General features: G+C 39.2%; 1 protein-coding gene across 1 annotated transcript in view; it reads right to left on the reverse strand.

Moving 5' to 3' along the window:
• The window catches only part of TRPM6 (transient receptor potential cation channel subfamily M member 6), an 83,951-nt gene that overhangs the window by 53,413 nt on the left and 10,713 nt on the right, over positions 1 to 19,825 (reverse strand). Inside the window, exons 3-12 of the mRNA XM_030467587.1 lie at positions 18,134 to 18,249; positions 17,268 to 17,306; positions 11,699 to 11,873; positions 11,118 to 11,331; positions 9,814 to 9,938; positions 8,798 to 8,969; positions 7,474 to 7,648; positions 5,737 to 5,860; positions 3,340 to 3,412; positions 3,119 to 3,219 (exon numbers count right to left, since the gene is read on the reverse strand). Coding sequence (XP_030323447.1) covers positions 3,119 to 3,219; positions 3,340 to 3,412; positions 5,737 to 5,860; positions 7,474 to 7,648; positions 8,798 to 8,969; positions 9,814 to 9,938; positions 11,118 to 11,331; positions 11,699 to 11,873; positions 17,268 to 17,306; positions 18,134 to 18,249 — 1,314 coding nt within the window. The remainder of the gene's footprint in view (positions 1 to 3,118; positions 3,220 to 3,339; positions 3,413 to 5,736; positions 5,861 to 7,473; positions 7,649 to 8,797; positions 8,970 to 9,813; positions 9,939 to 11,117; positions 11,332 to 11,698; positions 11,874 to 17,267; positions 17,307 to 18,133; positions 18,250 to 19,825) is intronic.

A 19,825-nucleotide genomic window follows, 5' to 3' on the forward strand; every position in this document is an offset into this window, starting at 1 on the left:
GTATTCGACATATTCCAGGAACTTGACTGATGTCAGGTGAGCTGCAGTGTTGTTCTTCCAACAAATGTCTGAGTAGTTGAAGTCTCTGTAGTTGAACCTTTGAAGTCTGAAGTAGGACCAGGTTTTGGTGATTCAAAACTTGCCCGATTGATCTGAGTTTCACTTGATTGTTCTCATCATCTTGGTTTGGAGGTTGGTAACAGATGCTTACTGTAAGGTCACCCTTGGAGAAAACCATTCTGATTTTCACACAGAGGCATTCAATAGGGCTACCTCAATTGCCATGGTTGGCTTCTATACATTCAAGGTTTTTCTTAATATAGGGTGTGACTCGTCCACCTCTTCTCCCCTGCCTGTCTTTATGGAACAGCCTATAGCCTTCTGTCAGTCATGTGAATCATTCCACCATGTTCCAGTTATTCCTATGATATCATAACTATCTGACTGGGCATGGAGATCCAGTGCCTCCTGTTTACTTCCCAGACTGCGTGCATTTCTATACATTCACTTCAGCAGGGTGACCTTTTGCTTCTCATTGAAGGAGACAGTTGAGGCACATTTTACGCTACTCTGGCTGGCCTGGTTTAATCCCAAATCTGTTGTAGTGGTGATGGTGGGATGATCCCTCCATCCAGGTCCTTCAGCTTAAAGCATGCCTCATCAAGCTGTCCAGTTGGTACTGATGAGCCCAGTAAGACCTAGATTTTTCCCACCCTCCCCCCCCCATTGGAGCTTCATTTAAAAGCCTTCTGATGAGTGTTCCTAGCTCCTGAGCCAGGATCTTTTTCCTGCTTTGAGATAGGTGTGTCATCGCATGGCTTATTATGTGAAAGCCTACTGATATTATCCCTTCCCCTACTAATATTGCTCCCTTCCCCCTTCACATCTAGTTTAAAGCCCTGTCAATTAGCCCAGCAATCTTCTGGGTGAAGACCCTCTTCTCCCTTCAAGAAAGGTGTCTCTCGTTTAAGTGTCAACATCCCTGGTGCTGCATATGCCATACCATTGTCAAAGAACCCAAATTTGTGGGGGTGACACCAGCCATGGAGCCATGTGTAGGGTTATTCATTCCAATGTTGTTGCCCATGATTGGAAGAACAGAAGAAAAGATGACCTGTGCACCAGAATCTCTCACCACTCTTCCCAGGGCCCTAAAGTCTCTTTTAATTGCTCTAGGACTGCCAATCTTAACTTCCTCTCATCCTACATGAAAGATCAGTAGGGGGTAGTAGCCCAAGGGCCGCACCAGGCTAGGAAATTTCCTGGTGATGTACCTGACCTGGAATCCAGATAGACAGCATACATCCCTATGAGGGGGCTCTCCACAACAGATTGTCCTCTCTGTTCCCCTCAGAAGGGAGTCACCTATAACCCTTCTTTCTTCCCTTGAAGCTGATGTTGTGATAGGGGTGGTAGGTTTTCTTGAGCATGGATAGACCTCTGGTGTAGGCTGTCCATTGTGCCCATCACCCAGGTCTTAATTTGGTTGGACTTTCCCAACCACAACCTCCTACCTGGGGTGTAGTGGCAGTGCAGTAGCACCTGGGGGGTTGAGGTGGTTAAAGAAGGTCATCTGCTGCCTTGACCATGAATTACTTAGTCTCTATTTGCTCCTCTCATCCATGTTACTACCTCTGGTCTGACAGGAGCAGGACACAGGGGGCCTCTGATCCTGAGTACTATCAGATGGCTACTCCAACTTCTGTTCTGGCTCCATCAGTCTATCTCCTGTTCAGCCCTCCTGATATTCCCCAACCTTTCAACTACCTCTTGCAGTTTTGCCACCCAGCAGAGGAGATCATCCACCCACTCACACCACATGCAGCAGTTTCTGTAACTTCCTCTCGCTGCCAGGGAAAGGCTCTCACACTCCCTGTAACCTGGGACCTGGATGGCTGCCTGTTTCCATGGGAACTGCCTCTGAGTTCCTGTGTTCATTCTGGCAGCTGCTGAGTGCTCAACCTTCTGCCAGGTTGAAACCATAGTTCATCTCTTTCCCAGATGGTGGCAACAACCCATAGGCTTCACCTGATCTGACAGAGCCTCCCTTCGACCCACGTGGGCTTTCCCCATGCACCCTCCTGGTGCCATTCCAAAACCAGCAACAGGTACCTGCCTCACCTTTACCAGCCTGGACTGGCAGTCGATAAATTCAGCTCTCTTCTGTGGAACGATCAGCCACCATCACTCAGAAAAACCATACACACGGTCAGTTTTCCAAAATTTACATTGTAAAGAAAATCAGGACTAGAAAAAACAGCCTTGTATTTCTCAGAAGAAAAAACTTTAAAAGTACTTCTGGGGGCATCAGATATAATTTTATGGAAAAAATACTCTTACAACAAATGGGAATGCAATGTGTTGAGGAAAAATACTGTATTAAATTTATTATCCATAAAAACCTTATTATGCACAGAAAAATTCAGTTAAGAAGGGATATACTTAAGCACCAGATTATTCCTAAAAACCTGAAAATTTTAATCTATAGGACTGATTCAATTGCTACTGTATGTTCTTCCACATGCATGAAGTAATAATAGCATCTGATCTCAAGAAAAAATACCTGAAATAATGTCATGATGCCACATTACCATAGTTAATTCTACCTTTTTCTTTGATCCGATAACATCACAAAGGACTATCATTTACTGATTTCTGTTTCTGTCTGGAGCTAGGAAATCAAAAGCAACACTACTCTGGAATTTATTCCTTTGGAGAATAGAGTACTCTGGGCTACAATGAAATATCCTTCACCACCAACAACTTAACAACAGCTTCATTGAATACAAGTTTAAAATTACTATTCTGTAATTTAGAAAAGAACAGTGTGAAAAAAAGAACTGTTTAGAAAAGAACAGTGAAAACTATGTGAATTTCAGATATCATGCCTCTACTTTATGTAAGTAAATGCATTTGATTTTTCATCTGATGCACTCTGCAGTTGAATACTTTGCAATTTTTAGGACTACGTCTCTTCAAAATCAAAGATGCTTACTCCAGAAGACCAACTCCAAGCATCAACCTATTCCTTAATTAAAGCCTGACAAATGCAAATCATGGATAATTAGTCATCATAATGAAGTGTAAAGCACCAGTGAAAGATAAAATACATTAGTACCTTCCAGTGTTGTCCATACACTAATACATGTTTCTTGGCAATGTCGAGCCGGTTCCAGGCCAACGCCAAATCTAGCTGATCGGAAGCAGACATATTTGTGCCTAACAAACAAGCAAAGAACATTGCATTTTTCACACACTTATGTTACTCCTTTGCTTTGAAAAGGTAATTCAATGGGACTGTATGTCAGACAAAAACAGGTCACATTTGTATATAGGTACCTTTCAAGAGTGCAGTCAGAATTGCCAAATCAGTGTCCTGCTGATCTTCTGACTCCGCATCAAATACGGTTATCTGTTAGAATTGCAGAAGTATACTATTTGAGGTGAGGCAGAGAAGTTATTTCTTCTCGTTAAGGGCTGTGGTAGATTAAACCATACATATTTCAACACAAACAATGGCAGAGATCTAGATATTTTTTTCCTTTGGTTCAGACAGGAAACGTAGGCAAGTATCCTAGGCAAACTGGAATTCCACCTAATGCCTAACAACATGAGTCTATTTACTTTTGATTAGTCTTCAAAGCTGTGAAGGGTAAAAATAGAACATGGCTAGTATTTACAGTTTTCAGCTAGAAAATAGACATCCAAATGAAGTACAAGAAAAATAATAAAAACATATTGGGTAGTTTCCATATTAGCAATCATTGCTATGATTGTCATTATACTCATGACAAACACTTGGTACTTCATCATATTTGAAAATTTATGGAAGTTTGGAGAGTTCCCACTGAATGAAAAAGGGGAAACATAACCCCCCTTTTTAAAAAGGCTAAAAAAAAGGAAAATGCAAAGAGCTACAGACTGATCACTCTCACCTTTCTGCCCAGCAAGATCATGTAGCTAATCCTCCTGGAAATTATGCTAAGGCATATGGGAAACAGGTTACTGATGAGAGCCAGCCAGGCTTCACTAAGGGCAAGTCATCAAGTCATGTCTGATAAATTTGATGGCCTTCTACAACAGGGCTACAGCATTGGTGGATAAGGGAAGAGCAAATGACATAATCTACCTGGATTTGTGCACAGCATTTGCACGCTATGCATCCACTGTTTCACATTTCATCCTTGTCTCTAAAATGGAGAGGCAGATTTGTCAGGTGGGACAATCAATTAACTGGAATGGTGGCACTCAGAGTTGCAGTCAATGGTTTAATGTCTAAGTGGAAATCAGTGACAAGCACTGTCCCTCAGCAGTCTGTATTGGCACCAGGATTATTTAATACCTTTGTCAGTGACATGGAATGAGTGCACCATCAGCAAGTTTGTGGATGACACCAAGTTGGATGGTGTGGCTGACACTCTAGTACAACATTTAGAAGGGCCTTGACAGGCTTGAGAGATGGGCTGATGTCAACCACATGAAGTTCCAAAGGCCAAGTGCAAAATCCTGCATCTGAGTTGGGACAATCCCAAACACAAATACAGACTGGATGGAGAATGGATTGAGAGGATCCCTGACAAAAAGGACTTGGGGGTGCTCATTGATGAAAATCTCAAAAGGAGCCTGCAATGTGTGCTTGAAGCCCATAAAGCCAATTGTATCCTGGGCTCCATAAAAACAAGCATGTACAGTGTGTCTATAGAAGTAATTCTTCTCCTGTACTCTGCTCTCATGACATCCAACCTGGAGTACTGTGTCCAGCTCTGGAGTCCCCAACACAGGAAGGACATGGAGCTCTTGGAGCAAGTCCAGAGGAGGTCCATGAAAGTTATCAGAAGGATGGAGTGCCCCTCTTTTAATAACAGGCTACAAAAGTTAGGCTTGTTCAGCCTGGAGAAGAGAAAGATCTGGGAGGGAGGGAATATGGACACCTTAAGTCTTCCAGTACTTAAAGGGATTATAGAGAAAAAATGGAGAGTGACCCTTTATTAGGGAGTCTAGTGATAGTACAAGGGGTAATGTTTTTAAACTGAAAGAGGGTAGATTTAGAGTAGATATTAGAAAGAAAATATACTCTCTAAGGGTGGTGAGACACTGGGATGGGTTGCCCAGAGAAGCTGTGGGTACTCCCTTCCTGAAAGTGTTCAAGGTCAGGTTGGATAGTGCTCTGAGTAACCTTATCTAGTGGGAGGTGTCCCTGCCCATGGCACAGGGGTTGGAGCTAGGTGATCTTTAAGGTCCCTTCTAGCCTAAACCCTTCTGTGATTCCATTATTCTGCTGCCACATGAGCACCTGCGCTGCTAAGCGTGCCGGCACATTTCAAAACTGTGTTTTAATATTCAGAGACAAGTTACAGTACCAATCTGTTACAACTAGAGGAAAAGATGGAAACGTTTATGAATTACAGGTAACATACTACTAATAGAAAAAAAATAGGAATTTCTTGATCTTTCTTGCAAAAACAAAAGTCTAGTCTAGTCTTTTACTAAAACAAGAAAGGTTGTAATTACATAAGCAGCCAACAAGACTTGAGAACTATGTCTGAATACTAACTAAGCATGCTCTTTGGAGCTACCCAAAATATAAATGAATATAGGCACTTCTATGATATAACTGTATTAGAGATTAAGTATTATTTCCACAGCTGCAGTGTCCATGCCAAACCACCACAGAAGGACCAGAAAGGATAACAGTAAATGAAGGCAGACTAGACTCAGAGCATTAGCCACACTCACAAACTCTCGGTGTTCCATGCATTCCATCAAAATGTGAAAGAGATGACTGGACTGTTTCTGTCCCAGGCTGAATGTGTTTTGAATCATCACTAAGATCTCCTCCTTCACTTGAGGGCGCAACTCCCTGAAAACCAGATATACAAGCAAAAAACAAGTATATTTTTAGCTACTTCTTACTAGTTCAAAAGACAACTCAGTAAAAGATAAAACTTGTGCTGAGCAGAGTCATGCGGAGAATTCATTTCTGTCTCTCTATTGACTTATTCCTGCCTTTATAAAACAAAACAGAGCAAAGGCATCCCATAATATGAATTATTATTTACATAGGCATTAATTCTAGCCATACACATATAGTATTGGAAAGAAGACAAATAAAAAGGTAATCATTTTCAAGGTACTGCTAAAAATCACTAAAATTTAGAAATTTTTTTCTTTCTTTCAATAATCATATAGCAATTAAATTAAACTCCTCATTGTTTATTCAATAGGCTTCATTTTGAGGCCACCTTTTTTTCCTCTCATTTACCTTTGAAATGATGGGATTTTTTTTTTAAAGATCAAAAATATGGAAGAAAAGGAAAGTGAAGAAAAAAAATTCAATACAACACAAAAGGGAAAAACACCACTTGCCCTAAAAGACTACTTAGAAAAGATAATAAATAAATATTTAAGATATCAACTCTATTAAATGGCTCTCTTTCTTTAAACTGGCATTAACACAGGCCACCTTTTAAAATTTTGATCTTTCCTTTAAAAGCCCTTTTGCATTTGAAAAACTTTCAGGGAAATATTAATTGGTTATACAAATATATACGTGTATATATTTTTCCACTTTGCATGTAAAATTGTCATCAAGGTACGTTTACTAGAGTCTCCAGCTGAAGTTGCATGGGAGGTGACAGCCAGACGATGACAGCAAGTTTGGGTTACCACTGCAAAACCAAAACCAAGGAACCTTAGTTCTCCTCTTACTGCAGCCTACAGTTGCTCCTACAGCAACTAACCACAGCCCAGAAGTTAAAGTCAGCAAAAGATCATGGCAGGGTCATTACTAGAAGTGAGGTAAGGGTTAATATAAAATGCCAGCTAGTAACTGTTTAGAGATCATGTTGACCTTATAGAAGATAACACAGAATGCTTGTTTAAAGAAGCTAAGTAATAGTTTGGGTTAGCTATAACTTATAAGGGAAAATATCTATCTAACAGCCTTGAGATGAGAGGGAGAGAACATTCCGGGCTTTAAGATAAAATATAGCTAATTCAGACAAATCAACCTGGGCTGAAGGAATGCCAATGCCCAGAGAAGAAGGGGTAAAAAGTTTATCCAGAGAAGGACCTTTGCTTCATTTTTACTTGATCCCCATGACCACCGACGACCACCACCAGGAGACACCACGAAAGCACAGAAGGGAGGAGATTATGAAAATTACCTCTTGGGACTAATTTTAACACAAAGCAGGAGTAGATGATGTATAGGTATATTGGGAAATCTAATGAATATGTAAAACTTCAGTGTACATAACAAAAGCCTGATTACGAGATTGATGTGCAAGTTAGGAGAAGAGATCAATACCCCTTGTCCCTGGAATAAAACATACCTCTTTATAACTTTCCAAGTTGTAGAGTCGTTTTCCTCAAGTTAGAAGCATCAGAAATTACCTCTGTGGTTTTGAGACAGGATTTTTCAGGTGCCTCCCAATAGGACAGACCAAGCAGGAGAAGCATTGTACTACTTACCCCGTATCACCTGTGTGTTTGTGGATAAAAGCCAGGATATCTGCAGCTCTGCCAGTGCCCTCATAGACCACCACTGGAACAGCTGGGCTGGCCCTCATGTACTCCCACACCATTAGGATCACATTGGGGCCTCCTTCCACCACCAACCCAACTATAGGTACACCTTGGCCCATTCCTGTTTCAAAACACACCTAACCAGTTACAAGCAGGTCTCAGACACACAAAAAACCTGAAACACTGGGCTAGTAAGTACTCATGAAGGAGTCTCATATACGGTTCAACAGAGAGGAAATAATGCCTTCACCACCTCTAATTTGACTTAAACTTTTTAAAGACTCCACAGAACTTCTGCAACCAGATAAAAAAGACCATAAAAGCCTCCTGTCAAAACTGTAAGCAGCCCTAGCACTGGAAAGAAGAAACATTCTTCAGAATCTTTATAATAGTTCTGATGTGCAGGAACACTGACAGAGTTTGAAACGTTGTCAATATCCATTTGCTTACCTACACATAGAAAAATAATCAAGCACTTCTTTACAGACCTCCTCAAACTTTCATAGCGTCAGGGTGATTTTTTTTACAATCAGAAATAAATTTCAAGTAAGATGCCGCAGAAATTGAAAACCAAGAGAAAGTCTGCCTTGCAATAACTTACAGTAAGAAAATATTTAAGAAGCTGAGTAAGATGCTGTAAATATAAACAAAGTAAAATGGGGTACATTTCTAAGTCTGTAAATACTGCAATGTGAGCAAATGTAGGAGAAAAGGATTCAACATCAGAACCCTGCTGATGTCTTTTCAACATATCTCAAGATTTAAATCACTAAGAGTGAACTTCCACAGATACCTTATATAAGATATTATATAAAAAGAAATACTTGTCTATATAATACATATTTATTTATTTCTATACCATAGCTCAGTTACTGTATAGGCAAACATCTGAAATTTTGAGACCTGACAAACAAACATTGGCCAAAGGAGTTCTTTTCAAAGACAGTCTTTGTTTCTGTATCTGAGGCAGTCACACACTGGCAAAGTAGAAGAGTGATGAGGATAAAAGTAATGAATAGGGGAAGAAGGTTTCAAATTCCACTGAGAAATCAAAATGTGAGTTAGCCCAAGTGCACAATACTTTGTAAAACTGCTGTCCTTCCAATATTCATGATATTCAGAGTTCAAGACATATGCAAATAATAACATTCACTCACTGTAACATTCTAAAGCAAATGAAAACATATAGCATGTAACAGAAAATGTCAAGTACTTTCATAACTTTTAGGATAGGTTTTTCTGTCATAAAGCTGACTACAGCAATACTCACTTGTGTGAATTTTTTGAAGTGATATATACTTCTCCAAATTCCTCCTGAGCATCATTTCATTCCCATATTTCCCTACTGTCCCATCATCTGCCATTAGAAAATGAGAATGCATACTGTTGAGGGTACTTAGCTTGCTGAGTGGATTACCAAGAGTCTGATACAGGCAAACTACCTAGAAAACAAACAAACAAACAAACAAAACAAAAAAAACCCAATAACCAACCAAAGAAAAAAATAAATAAATTTAAAAATTCAAAGAAGCCAGTAATATATCATTATTTATATTGGCTTAATTGTATTTCTTCATCATATTCTAATCCTACAAAAGCCTCCATCATGTTTTTTCCTGCTTTGCTCAAATATGGCTTTTCATTTTATTCTTAACAGAAAAAAACACACAATACCACAGAAAGCATTTCTGAGTAGGCTTGCCGTCCTTAGGCAGGGTCACTGCCTGCCTTTCTTGCTTACAGTTGAAACACAATGGCATGTTTTTCCTAGGTGCTTTCCCATTAAAGGCATGTGAGCCATCATTTATCAGGAATTATTTCATGTTGCTTGTCAAGTGGTTTTAGAGTTATGTAGACTGTGCCCTAACACAGGCACTTTATATATAGAGTTCTAGTTCACTGATTAGAAGCAAGCACACTTACAGCCTATTTGTGTTTACCGTTAAGCTGATTGCTCATCCTGAATTACATTAATATAGAAATACATCTACAAGAGAATGGCCAAATTAATTACAGAAATTGAAAAAGGAATGGCTATTTCCTGTAAAAATAGCAATACTTATAAACTATTCATTTGCATATAAAAAGCAAAATACAGTGCCTCAACTGTACAGTGCCCCAACTCAATGCCATAGAATCCTACTGCTGAGTAAAATCTAAGCCTCTATTACTGAAAAAAAAAAAAAATCATATCTGTGAAATGAAGTGAGCAGAAAATAAAGCATGAAAGAAAGCTATGCCATCCCTTGAACATGAAGGCTTGTATTTTAAATACGTTCAACTCACATCTTTTCCAATTAGATCCCTCTGGTTCTCAATGATGCCCCATGGAGGAATTCCAACAGCACAGATCTTCCTCAGATGTGGTGAGGCTCGGCCTTTCAGAGCATCCCCCACATGCCTGGACACTCCTAAGCAGATAATTAAATCATCATTTTTCTTATACATTTGGAGACCTGCTGCATGACACCAGTGAAAGGATTCCCACCATCTAATTAATTTTTTGGCTATTTCAAGCAGAAATAAACCATCCCACCTCACCTGTACATTTGATGTGCACAGCGGGAATTGTAAGGCTCAGATATAATGTAACAATGTTGCAAACTCAACACACATTTGGAATTAATAACACTCATGTATGATGCTAATGGTGCTTTCTACCTCGATAAAAAATTCATTATTTAAATAAATGTACGAAACAGTTCTCCTGTAAGGTCACTGGTTTGAATAGAAGTTAAAGAAGTAAAACTTTCAGAACTGTGGCTTACTGAGCACCTCAGTTTTTGACAGAAATCTGCAGGGACTTTCAGATACAGGTTAGATAAACAGGGTAGTTTATGGATTATTATAATTCAGGATTTCTTATTTATGAAACCCAAGTTAAATTTGGATTTGCTAAGTCATTCAAAAACACCAGTCACAGTCCTCTGTGTCTAAATATCTTTTTGAAGTAAAAACAGTTGACTGCAAATAAGTTCTGGTTATTTGCTATCGGTGTTTCTTATTACATGCAGAATACTTGCTATTTAACTAAAAGAAGTATTATTAAAAACACTCAGAATGTCTGTTAACAGTAGAGGAATGTGATTTCACACTTTGTTATATGTATCTCCTTTAAAAAAAAAAAAAAAAAAAAAAAAAAAAAAAAAGATTTTTCATTTTGGGAAAATATACAACAAATTATCAAGCAATTTCATTATAATTGCCCTAGATGTATATGTTTATATGTAGTGAGACAAGACCAGGTGCCCTGAGTTATTGATGAGTGGGTGTGGGTTCACCTGTGTCTGGCCTCCCTCCTGAGCATGTGCAGGAGCAGGGGGCCAATAAGAGAGCAGCTGACACCCACAGAGAGAGCTCTCACTCTTCAGTGAGGATGGAGAAGCCCACAGCTCAAGGAGCCCCAGAAGCAGGCAAGAAGGGGTAGATCCCGGAGCCCCAGGAACAGCCCTAGGACATCGTCCAGGAATGGGCTAAGCCCCGAGGCCTCAGGATCAGCCCTAGGAGCAAGAAGGGCTCCTCCCGCTACATTTATATACAAAGAAAGAACACCAGTGGAAGACTGAAACAAAGAAAAACAATTACACTACCGCTGTTGATGCCTTCTGTAATTATCCATGCTCCAGTAGTCTCAGCAGCCTTCACCAGTCCTTTGCTGAAAACCTGCTTGACCTTTGAGGGAAGCTTGAAATCTTGAATGCCTCCATGAACAGAGATCACCAGCTTTGGCAACTCCATCTGCCATTCTTTAAGCATCAGGTGCAACAGCTGATCCAAACTGCTATCATAAGAGAGTCGAAGATACTGTAAGAAACAATAGTAGGTAAAATAAGTATCTTTTACATACTACAAGGAAAGAAACTCCAACATCTTACAAAGTTCTCAGCATTAATGTCTGAAAGATATTGTTCAGGATTAGCAACTTCACACTACAGATAACATGAAAAGCACAAAAACACATCAATTAGCAATACAGTCAGCAAGCCAGACTACGCCTAATCACAGTGAAGCTAAGGGTAAAAATATAATACACATGCTCTACTATAAGTTACTTTTAGATTCCCAAGATCTCTTTAGACAAACAATCTGATATTCACCTAGAACCACCTTTTGTCATTCTTATGCTGAAATCACAAAAAGAAGTAGGACACATAAACCCAGCACCTGTTACCTTGGCGTGGTAGGTGTGGTCTCCATCTTGAAAATTGATTGTACCAAATGCATCTGTTGGACTCAACTTTGTGTGGTTTTGCACAGACCATTCACCTCTCTGTGAGGCAGCTGGATAAGCAGGCCAGCTACAGTCTACTCCTGGGTGATCTCCAATCAGCCGTCCACAGCAACACCTTACATTAAAAATAAAAAAATTATTTTCTACAAACACACTTGCATTCATCTCTAGGACCTCCATCAGAATAGCCCAAATAGGGTTTTCTACAAAGGATATTGTATTTTGCTGACACAGGAGATAATAAAAACAGCTGAAAAAAATCTCAAAATGTCAAAACATAAAATAAAATCATAAATAAGTTTTGTCGGATGCTGAATTGTTCACTACCTGATGGACACTAGTAACAACTAAGTGGGCTGGAGTAGGTGATCTTCAAAGGTCCCTATCGATTCAAACCACACTGTAATTGGGGTGACTATAACAATCTGAGAGTCCCATTTAGTCCTTTTGACTCGTGCAATGCAGTTCAAATTTACTGGTGTTCTATATGAGACTGCAGAGGAATTTCTTAGGACACCAAAGCTCGCTATGGTTATTACCACAAATTACTACTGCAGGTTATTCTAGGCTTTAAAAAAGATCTAGGAGTTACTGACATTAATCAAGAGAAGAGCAACTCTCATCTAGAGAGGACTTCAGAGTAACCTTCATCCTAACCTTCAAAACACCAGCAAAGTGCATATACAAAATACAAAACTGAAGTGCAATGTTAAATGAAATTTAGCAGACTTGTGACATTTAAGACTGGTGAGTGGGTGAGTAACCCAGCTTCCAAATTCACTCAATTCTACTGCCATACAGGCTTTGATGGACTCCAGACTTCTACAAGATTAACTTCAGTATAATATATGTTGACACTTGACAGTCCAGTTTTCCTCCAGACATTTCAAAAGTTAATGTAAAATAACAGTATTGTTAAAAATTCCAACCAATTGATTGCAAAAGACCTCTATGATCACCTCATGAAACTCTCAACACCCACCTCCCAATAAGATAAGTAAAATATATTTATTAATATCTCTATCTCCATGCCCACAGGAGCATACCCTGAAGTGCCTCATCTACATGGTTTTTAAATACTTCCAAGGATGGTGACTCCACCACTTCTTTGTGCCTGACTGCTCTGTCAGTAAAAAAATTCTTCTTAATATCAAGTTCAAACTTCCCCTGGTGCAACTTCAGGCCATTTCCTCTACTCCTATCATTATTTACTTGAGAGAAGAGGCCAACACCCACTTCCCTGCAACCACAACCTCCTATAGGTTGCTGTTGGGAGCAATAAGGTCTCCTCTCAACCTCCTCTTCTCTAAACTAAGCATCCCCAATACCCTCAGCCCCTCCTCATAGCTCCTGTTCTCCAGACCCTCCACCAGCTTAGTTGTCCTTCTCTGAACTGAACTGAACAGAGAGAAGTTTTTCCCTTTTAGTCACTTAAGATACTAAAGAGCTTCTAGCAACCCAAAATCAGTGACTGCCCTGGGACTCAGACAAATTACTTGTGGATATAGGGGCAGGTTAGAAATAAACAATATCTTCAAAACTCTGAACAGTTATGCTGAGAAAGTTTTCCATGAAGATGAGTGAGAACTAACTAGTGAAAGAGAAACAGACTAAAAATAACAAAAGAAACAAACAAAACAAAGAAAAAACCCACACCCAAAGCACATTAAGGAAGTGAACTGATTTAGAAACATACTTTTTGATACCCAGAAACTATGAAATTATGTTTGCACTCCAGTTTTTCAACACTGATAGGTTACATTTTATTGATCAATGCTCTGCAAAATCAGACTGGAGAAGGAAGGAAGCCTTGCACACTCCTGCTGATTTTTAACTCAGTTGGAAAAAAGATTATTCAGTAGATAATTAAAGAGTTGTAGGAGTCTAGCACCACAAAAAAGACTTTAGCTCTATTGTCATATGTGTGATGATGGTTAGCTAGAAATCAGAAGGCAATAACGACTATCAAAAATGCCAAATTTTTGTCAAGCTAATTCAACACGGATTAGCTAGCCTAGACGACCTACACCTTTTCCCTAGATGCAACAAATAGCAGAATATAGCACAGAAATACAGGGACTTGCCAAAAGGAAGTCAGGCATGTACTCAAAACTGAATTTTGGAAAAATGAAGAGGAAATAACCTAGGTGGGTGCAGAGAAAGACTCACAGAGGGCTTTAATTGCCAAGTTAGTCTAACTGGAAGTGCCTGGTCTGGCTCACTGCATGATTTCACAAACATTTGCACTGTGGAGATGGCAGGGGTAAAAAGCAAACAAACAAACAAAACAAACAAAAAAAAAAACCAAAAACCCAAACAAACAAAAACAAAAACCGAAAACAAAAACCGAAAACAAACAAACACACCATCAAACTATGAGCACAGAATGACTATCTGTCTCACACGTAAGCAGCCCCTCCTAGAGCAGCAAGAGCTGCAGCAACTTGCCTTCTCAAAAGCTGACATCAGACAGAAAGGAACTAACCATCTGAACAGAAAAACCAGTAACCTTGAAAGTGAGAGACCAAATGAACACTGAAGTGTTTTATTAATTAGCATTATTTGTACTATGAGAAGGCCATGGTACAAGAGCCAGGGCAGGGCAGGGACTGTCTCCTCTGCATGGTGCTTGCCAATCCTCTCTGGGTGCAGCCTCCTCCTGTTTGGGTCCCCAGCATGGGAACAACAGTGACAAATGTGTTGGAGGTGAGGGGAGGCCACCAACATGGCAGAGGGGGCTACTGTCCTGCAAGGAGAGACTGCAGGACCAGGGCTGGTTCAGTTGGGGAAAGGGGCAACTTTCAGGGCAACCAACAGCATCCCCAGTACTGATGGGGATGGAGAAGACACAGCTGGGCTCTTCACAGTGGTGTGTGGTGGTAGAGCAAGAGACAGAAACACAAGCTGGAATACAGAAGATTCTGACTGGAAATAAGGAGAAGGTTTCTTCCTGGGAGGACAGGTCAGCAATGGAGCCAGGGCCTGGAGACGATGTGCTGAATCCATCCTTGAGGGTTTACATAGCAGCTGCTTGAAGTCTTTAGCAGCCTGGGCTTGAGCCCCTGGTTGAGCCTGCTCTGGCAGGGGCTGGGACTGGAGACCTCCCCAGGTTCCTGCCAGCCTGAGTTAACCTGTGATCTTGTGAAGATATCATTTGCCTTGGTGGAAAATGTGTTTGCAATGACTTCACCTTCTTTCCCTTAAAGAGTCACTAAGCTCCTATTGATGGGGGGAGCAAGGTCAGTAATACAAAACCAGGCTCCTGGAAAAGTCACACTAGAAGCACCAAGGGTAAATACAAAAGGTTGACACTTCGGTTAAAGTATCTGCAGTAGCCAGACCACAGAATTAGGCAGCACTTTAAAGACTGTCCAAAAAATATTCCTAAAAAGTCAGATATAAGAGAGAACACCTCAGATGTGCAAGGATGCAGAAGTTCTGCACCACATTGCTGAATATTCATGAAGATAGACCCACCTAGGTTCTTTATGCAACATATTTGTGAGCACTGCACTGAAGAGTAGATAAAGGGCATTTCAACACACCAGAGAAACATGCAGAAAGGTGCCAGTAAGTTACTCAGATTTGATTAGCAACTACTAAATGCAGTAATTCTACTTAATATTACCAAATAGTTGCATAACCCACTCATAAACCGTTTGCAGACCTTGGAAGTTCTCCACAAGAAATCATTAACAGATTTCATTTGCCTGCAGTATTAGGTCAAATCATAGTAGGCATCAAGTACATTCACACCAATTTTGGACTGTTGTGGAAAATTACAGGTAGAGTTTCATTGCTGTTCTAATAAGTACAATACAACCAGGTATAACACTCATATGAAAATTATTTCCCCTTGTTAGGAACAGCAGAAATTCTACTAGAACAAATCCCTGTGTAGACCTAAAAGTATACAAGGAGACAAGAACAGGTAGCATTAGGCTGACTGAAATGAACATCAGATATCCACATATAAGTTCTGCACTTACAGACAGATCAGCAAATAGCGTTCACATGGATTTAAAGACCATGAAAATGCTCAATGAAAAGTGAAAGAAACAACTATAAGATAAAAACCTCACAAAGGTAAAGGATGTCTTTGGAAAAAAGGGTGAAAATAAATAACAAACCCACCCTTAAGGGTGCACATTTCCAGTTTCTCTTTCTCCATCTTACACTATAATATTCACATTCATGCAGTGAAATGGTGTTTGTTTTGGAGGCTGATTTGGCAGAAAGGTAATTTTGGCTTAGTTTTCCACGCCCTGACATTAATTTTCATACCAATGGTCTTCCCAGACCAAAACACAACATGGTGATCATGTGGGGGGTGAAAGGGAACAACTGCAGAAATGCTGTGGTCTTGATTTAGACAGGATTAAACCAGTATATATTGAAGCACAAGTTAACTTAACCTAGATGCCCACAGGCGTAGCTGCAGGTTAGCAGGAAGGATTAAAATCCTCCCTGCATTTCTTCCAGAACACCTACAAAAGTTTGTGAATCTCTGTTCTGCTCTTATGCAAAAATGATCACACAAGCCCTCTCTCAGAGGGAGCTGTCTTTTTTTGAACAGATGCCCCACAGATCATTTACCTTAATTACAAGGCCAACACCATTCTGTATATTTGTCTTTTACAGTGACCTGATTTCAAGTAGTAACTTATTTGCTTTTTGGAAAAATATGGCTCTTGTTTCACGTAACTCTTAGAAGAATAAATAAAATGTGAAACATAATGAAAAGGAAAATAATTGTGCTCATGCAGGCGACAGTAGTTCTACTTAGCTCCAGCTTCCTAATCATTAATTATAAGAAAAGCATTGTCTTCAGTTGGTTCAGCCTTCAGAGGCCTTTAACAAAAAATAAATGCCACGTAAAGTTAAAATTTTTTTCCAAGAATTAATAATTTATCACTTTCTTGGGAACACCAGCTGAATTTCAAATGTTGGATTGAAAACAACTAATTAAAACAAGCCACAAAATACTAGCTGTCTGAAAAAAACACACACAAGTTAAGAGGCCTAAAGTGATGTAATTTGTGCAGCTTTCCTTTTGAAATGCCCATTGCAGAGATGAAAAAATCTTCAGAAAACCATTAGTCAGAAATATTTCTATTACTCCCTTTCCCTAGCCTTTATCATATTCTTCCTCTTTCTTTAATTCTTACCATTCTCCATTGTTTTGGATTCAGTCTCCTTCATATCAGTCAAGACATAGCTGGAATTGTCTCCCACTTAAAGGCCTATTTCTGCCTATCATTCTTCAAGAGAAGATTAAGGAAACCTTTTCCACATAAAGTATTTGGATAAAATTTTCTATTCCCAATAAATTACAGATTATCACACAATTTATTTTATGCAAATCTTTGCTAAACATTCTCACAAAAATGTTGCTCTGACTAGATATCTGAAAGATTACTATTGCTTTCCTTATTTCCTTGACTAGGAATATCCACCACTAACTTTAGTTCATTATAAAAAACAAAGATATATATTTATGCTTTCCTACCTGATTAAATTCTGGCACACCTGGCATCCTGCAGGACACCTGTTAGAAAAGATGGATAATTAATACATGCTCATATAAAAGAAAACATCTGTAATGGTATTAATAAAATATCAATTCATCTGTGACAAAATTCTCATCAATAGCATTAAAGGCTATTTTATTCTGCGCTCACCCCTGGAAGATGTGCTGGGTAACTTCAGTGATTTCTTTGGAATTTTATAGACCAGACTGTATGTCAAATATACATTCCATAGATGTCTTATCTAACTTATCTACTCTGCATAATCCATGTGTCCAAAACGATATAATCAAAATGACAAGCTCAGAATATGATTTCATCAAGTTTATTTAGGCAACACCACCCGCTAGATACACAACTGGAAATACCAAATTATGTTTGCTTTCTCAGGTCCAAAAAACAAGTTGAGGATTTGATCTTTTCACACTCTATGCCATCCTGAGCAGAAACCGCTATCCCAGAAGACTGTAATCAACAACAAGCATTATTCTGAGGAAGGGAAAAAATGGTGGTACAGGATTTAGAATTCCTGTGCAGCAGTAATTCCATGTAACACAATCTCTCCATTAACAACCATACCAATAAGAATACTACAGTTTTGGTTATTGGATGGAGAGAAACATGTTTAAGAAGCCTAGGAAGGTCAGTGGTTACCAATTTCTAATCCAACAAACAGTATCATTTAAAGCATGCTGGTGCCAATATCTATGAAAACCCATTAACACCACAAGTCACTACGGAATTGAAAAACAGCAAAGAATTCCATCCAAGATACAAACACCACCCATAAAAATTATTGTAATTCTTTCTAAACATAACAGAAAGAAAATAAAATTCATTGTTTTACCTGTGGGGATCTTTTGTACTGGGAATGATGTGTGCACATTCTCTTTTACTGAAGACCTCTTCAATCCAAGATTTAGGGGACTGAAAAGACAATTCAAATGCAATTGTCTTACTGAACTTAAAAACACAGGGCCAAAAATTGAACTATAACATCTACATGGTTGCATACACATAATATGTAACATTTCCCATCACTATGTTAGATGAAATCAAACACTTAAGCTGAAACCACAGCTCTGAACAGTCCAAACCTTTCACCCCCAAGTTTTGCACAGCTCCACGGAAAGATCAGTATTAAAATTTATTCCCACTCCTCTCTAATAAATATGAAAATTGTTTATTTTGTTTGGTTTTGCGTTTTTTGTTTGTTTTTTTTTTAAGCTGAGTTGGAAGGGACCCACCAAGGTAATCAATTCCAACTCCTGTCCCTGTGTAGAGCACCTTCAGGATCACACCAGGTGCCTGAGAGCATCACCCAAACACTTCATGAACTCAGGCAGGCTCAGTGCCAGAACTGCTTCCGTGGGAAGCCTGTTCCATGTACCACATGGTAGATGTACCACAGCAGAAGTGAAAAGGATAAATCAGAACAGCTTAAAGGACTGAACTTGCCTTCTGCCAGAAGACTAGCAAATGGCAGTCTTACTGGGGCTGTTAAGTGTTCAAAAAAAACAAGATAATTTTTTCTTTACTTGAAAAAGACAGTTGATTCTTTTCCTAATACTCTTAGAAGACTTAAGAATAGATTCATTCTGGTTATGTGTAAGATGAACTAGGACTATGGTGAAATGCAAAAGCAGGGACCAAAGACTAGACCTAGCACTTAGAGAGTATGTCAGCTGTTCCTTTTCCACTGGCCTCCTGGAACACTGTGAACACCAGCTCAGTGAAGCCTGTTGCAGCCTAGTAAACTGAACAGTCACTGTGGTACAGAGATTTTTTTTCCCAAATAATCTCAGTGGGAGGCTTTGAACCTTTCTCTTCAGGTCTATGAGGATCAAACTACCTGGAAAGAATGACAGTTTCTGAATGATGAACTTTGAAATCTCCGGGACTGACTTTAGAAAACCCTCAAAGCAAATTATTAATTTTTTTTGTCATCAAAGGATTTTTTCATGTCTTCAATGAAACATGAAACAGATGGATATTTTATCATAAAGAGTAAACAGAATTATACCAGCTATTATTTTCTTATTCTTCCAGATGTTCGTCTTACTATCTCTTGTCTACCTTACACATGGAGGGCAAACTCTCTAGGACAGAGCACAATAGGGTTCTGATTTATGATTAGACATACAAACCAAACAGTAGCCAAACAATAAATATTTATTCCTTATTCACTCTGCATGTTTTAAAACAATTGTTCCTCACAGATTGTCTACCCTATAAAAATAAGGAAGTACTTGTCTCCATACTTTTTTTTAAAACATGCCTTTTGTACAATGACTTAGAATAACAATTAAATTCATCAGAATGCCAGTAATTCAACTTGCTAGGAGTAATGATGGACATGTTTATGGCTGAAGTTCAGCAATAATTCTTGCAAAAGAGAACACCTCTCCTTTATCTGCTGGATAGAGTTATGTTTCTTAATAAGCAGGCTCATTTGAGGGTTTTTTACTTCAGCTTCATGTCCTTAAATACACTCTTATAATCTCCCAGCCAGTCACGCAGCTATGAAGGGTCACAAGCT

The sequence above is a fragment of the Calypte anna genome, chromosome Z, assembly GCF_003957555.1.
Source record: "Calypte anna isolate BGI_N300 chromosome Z, bCalAnn1_v1.p, whole genome shotgun sequence".
Lineage (NCBI taxonomy): Eukaryota > Metazoa > Chordata > Aves > Apodiformes > Trochilidae > Calypte > Calypte anna.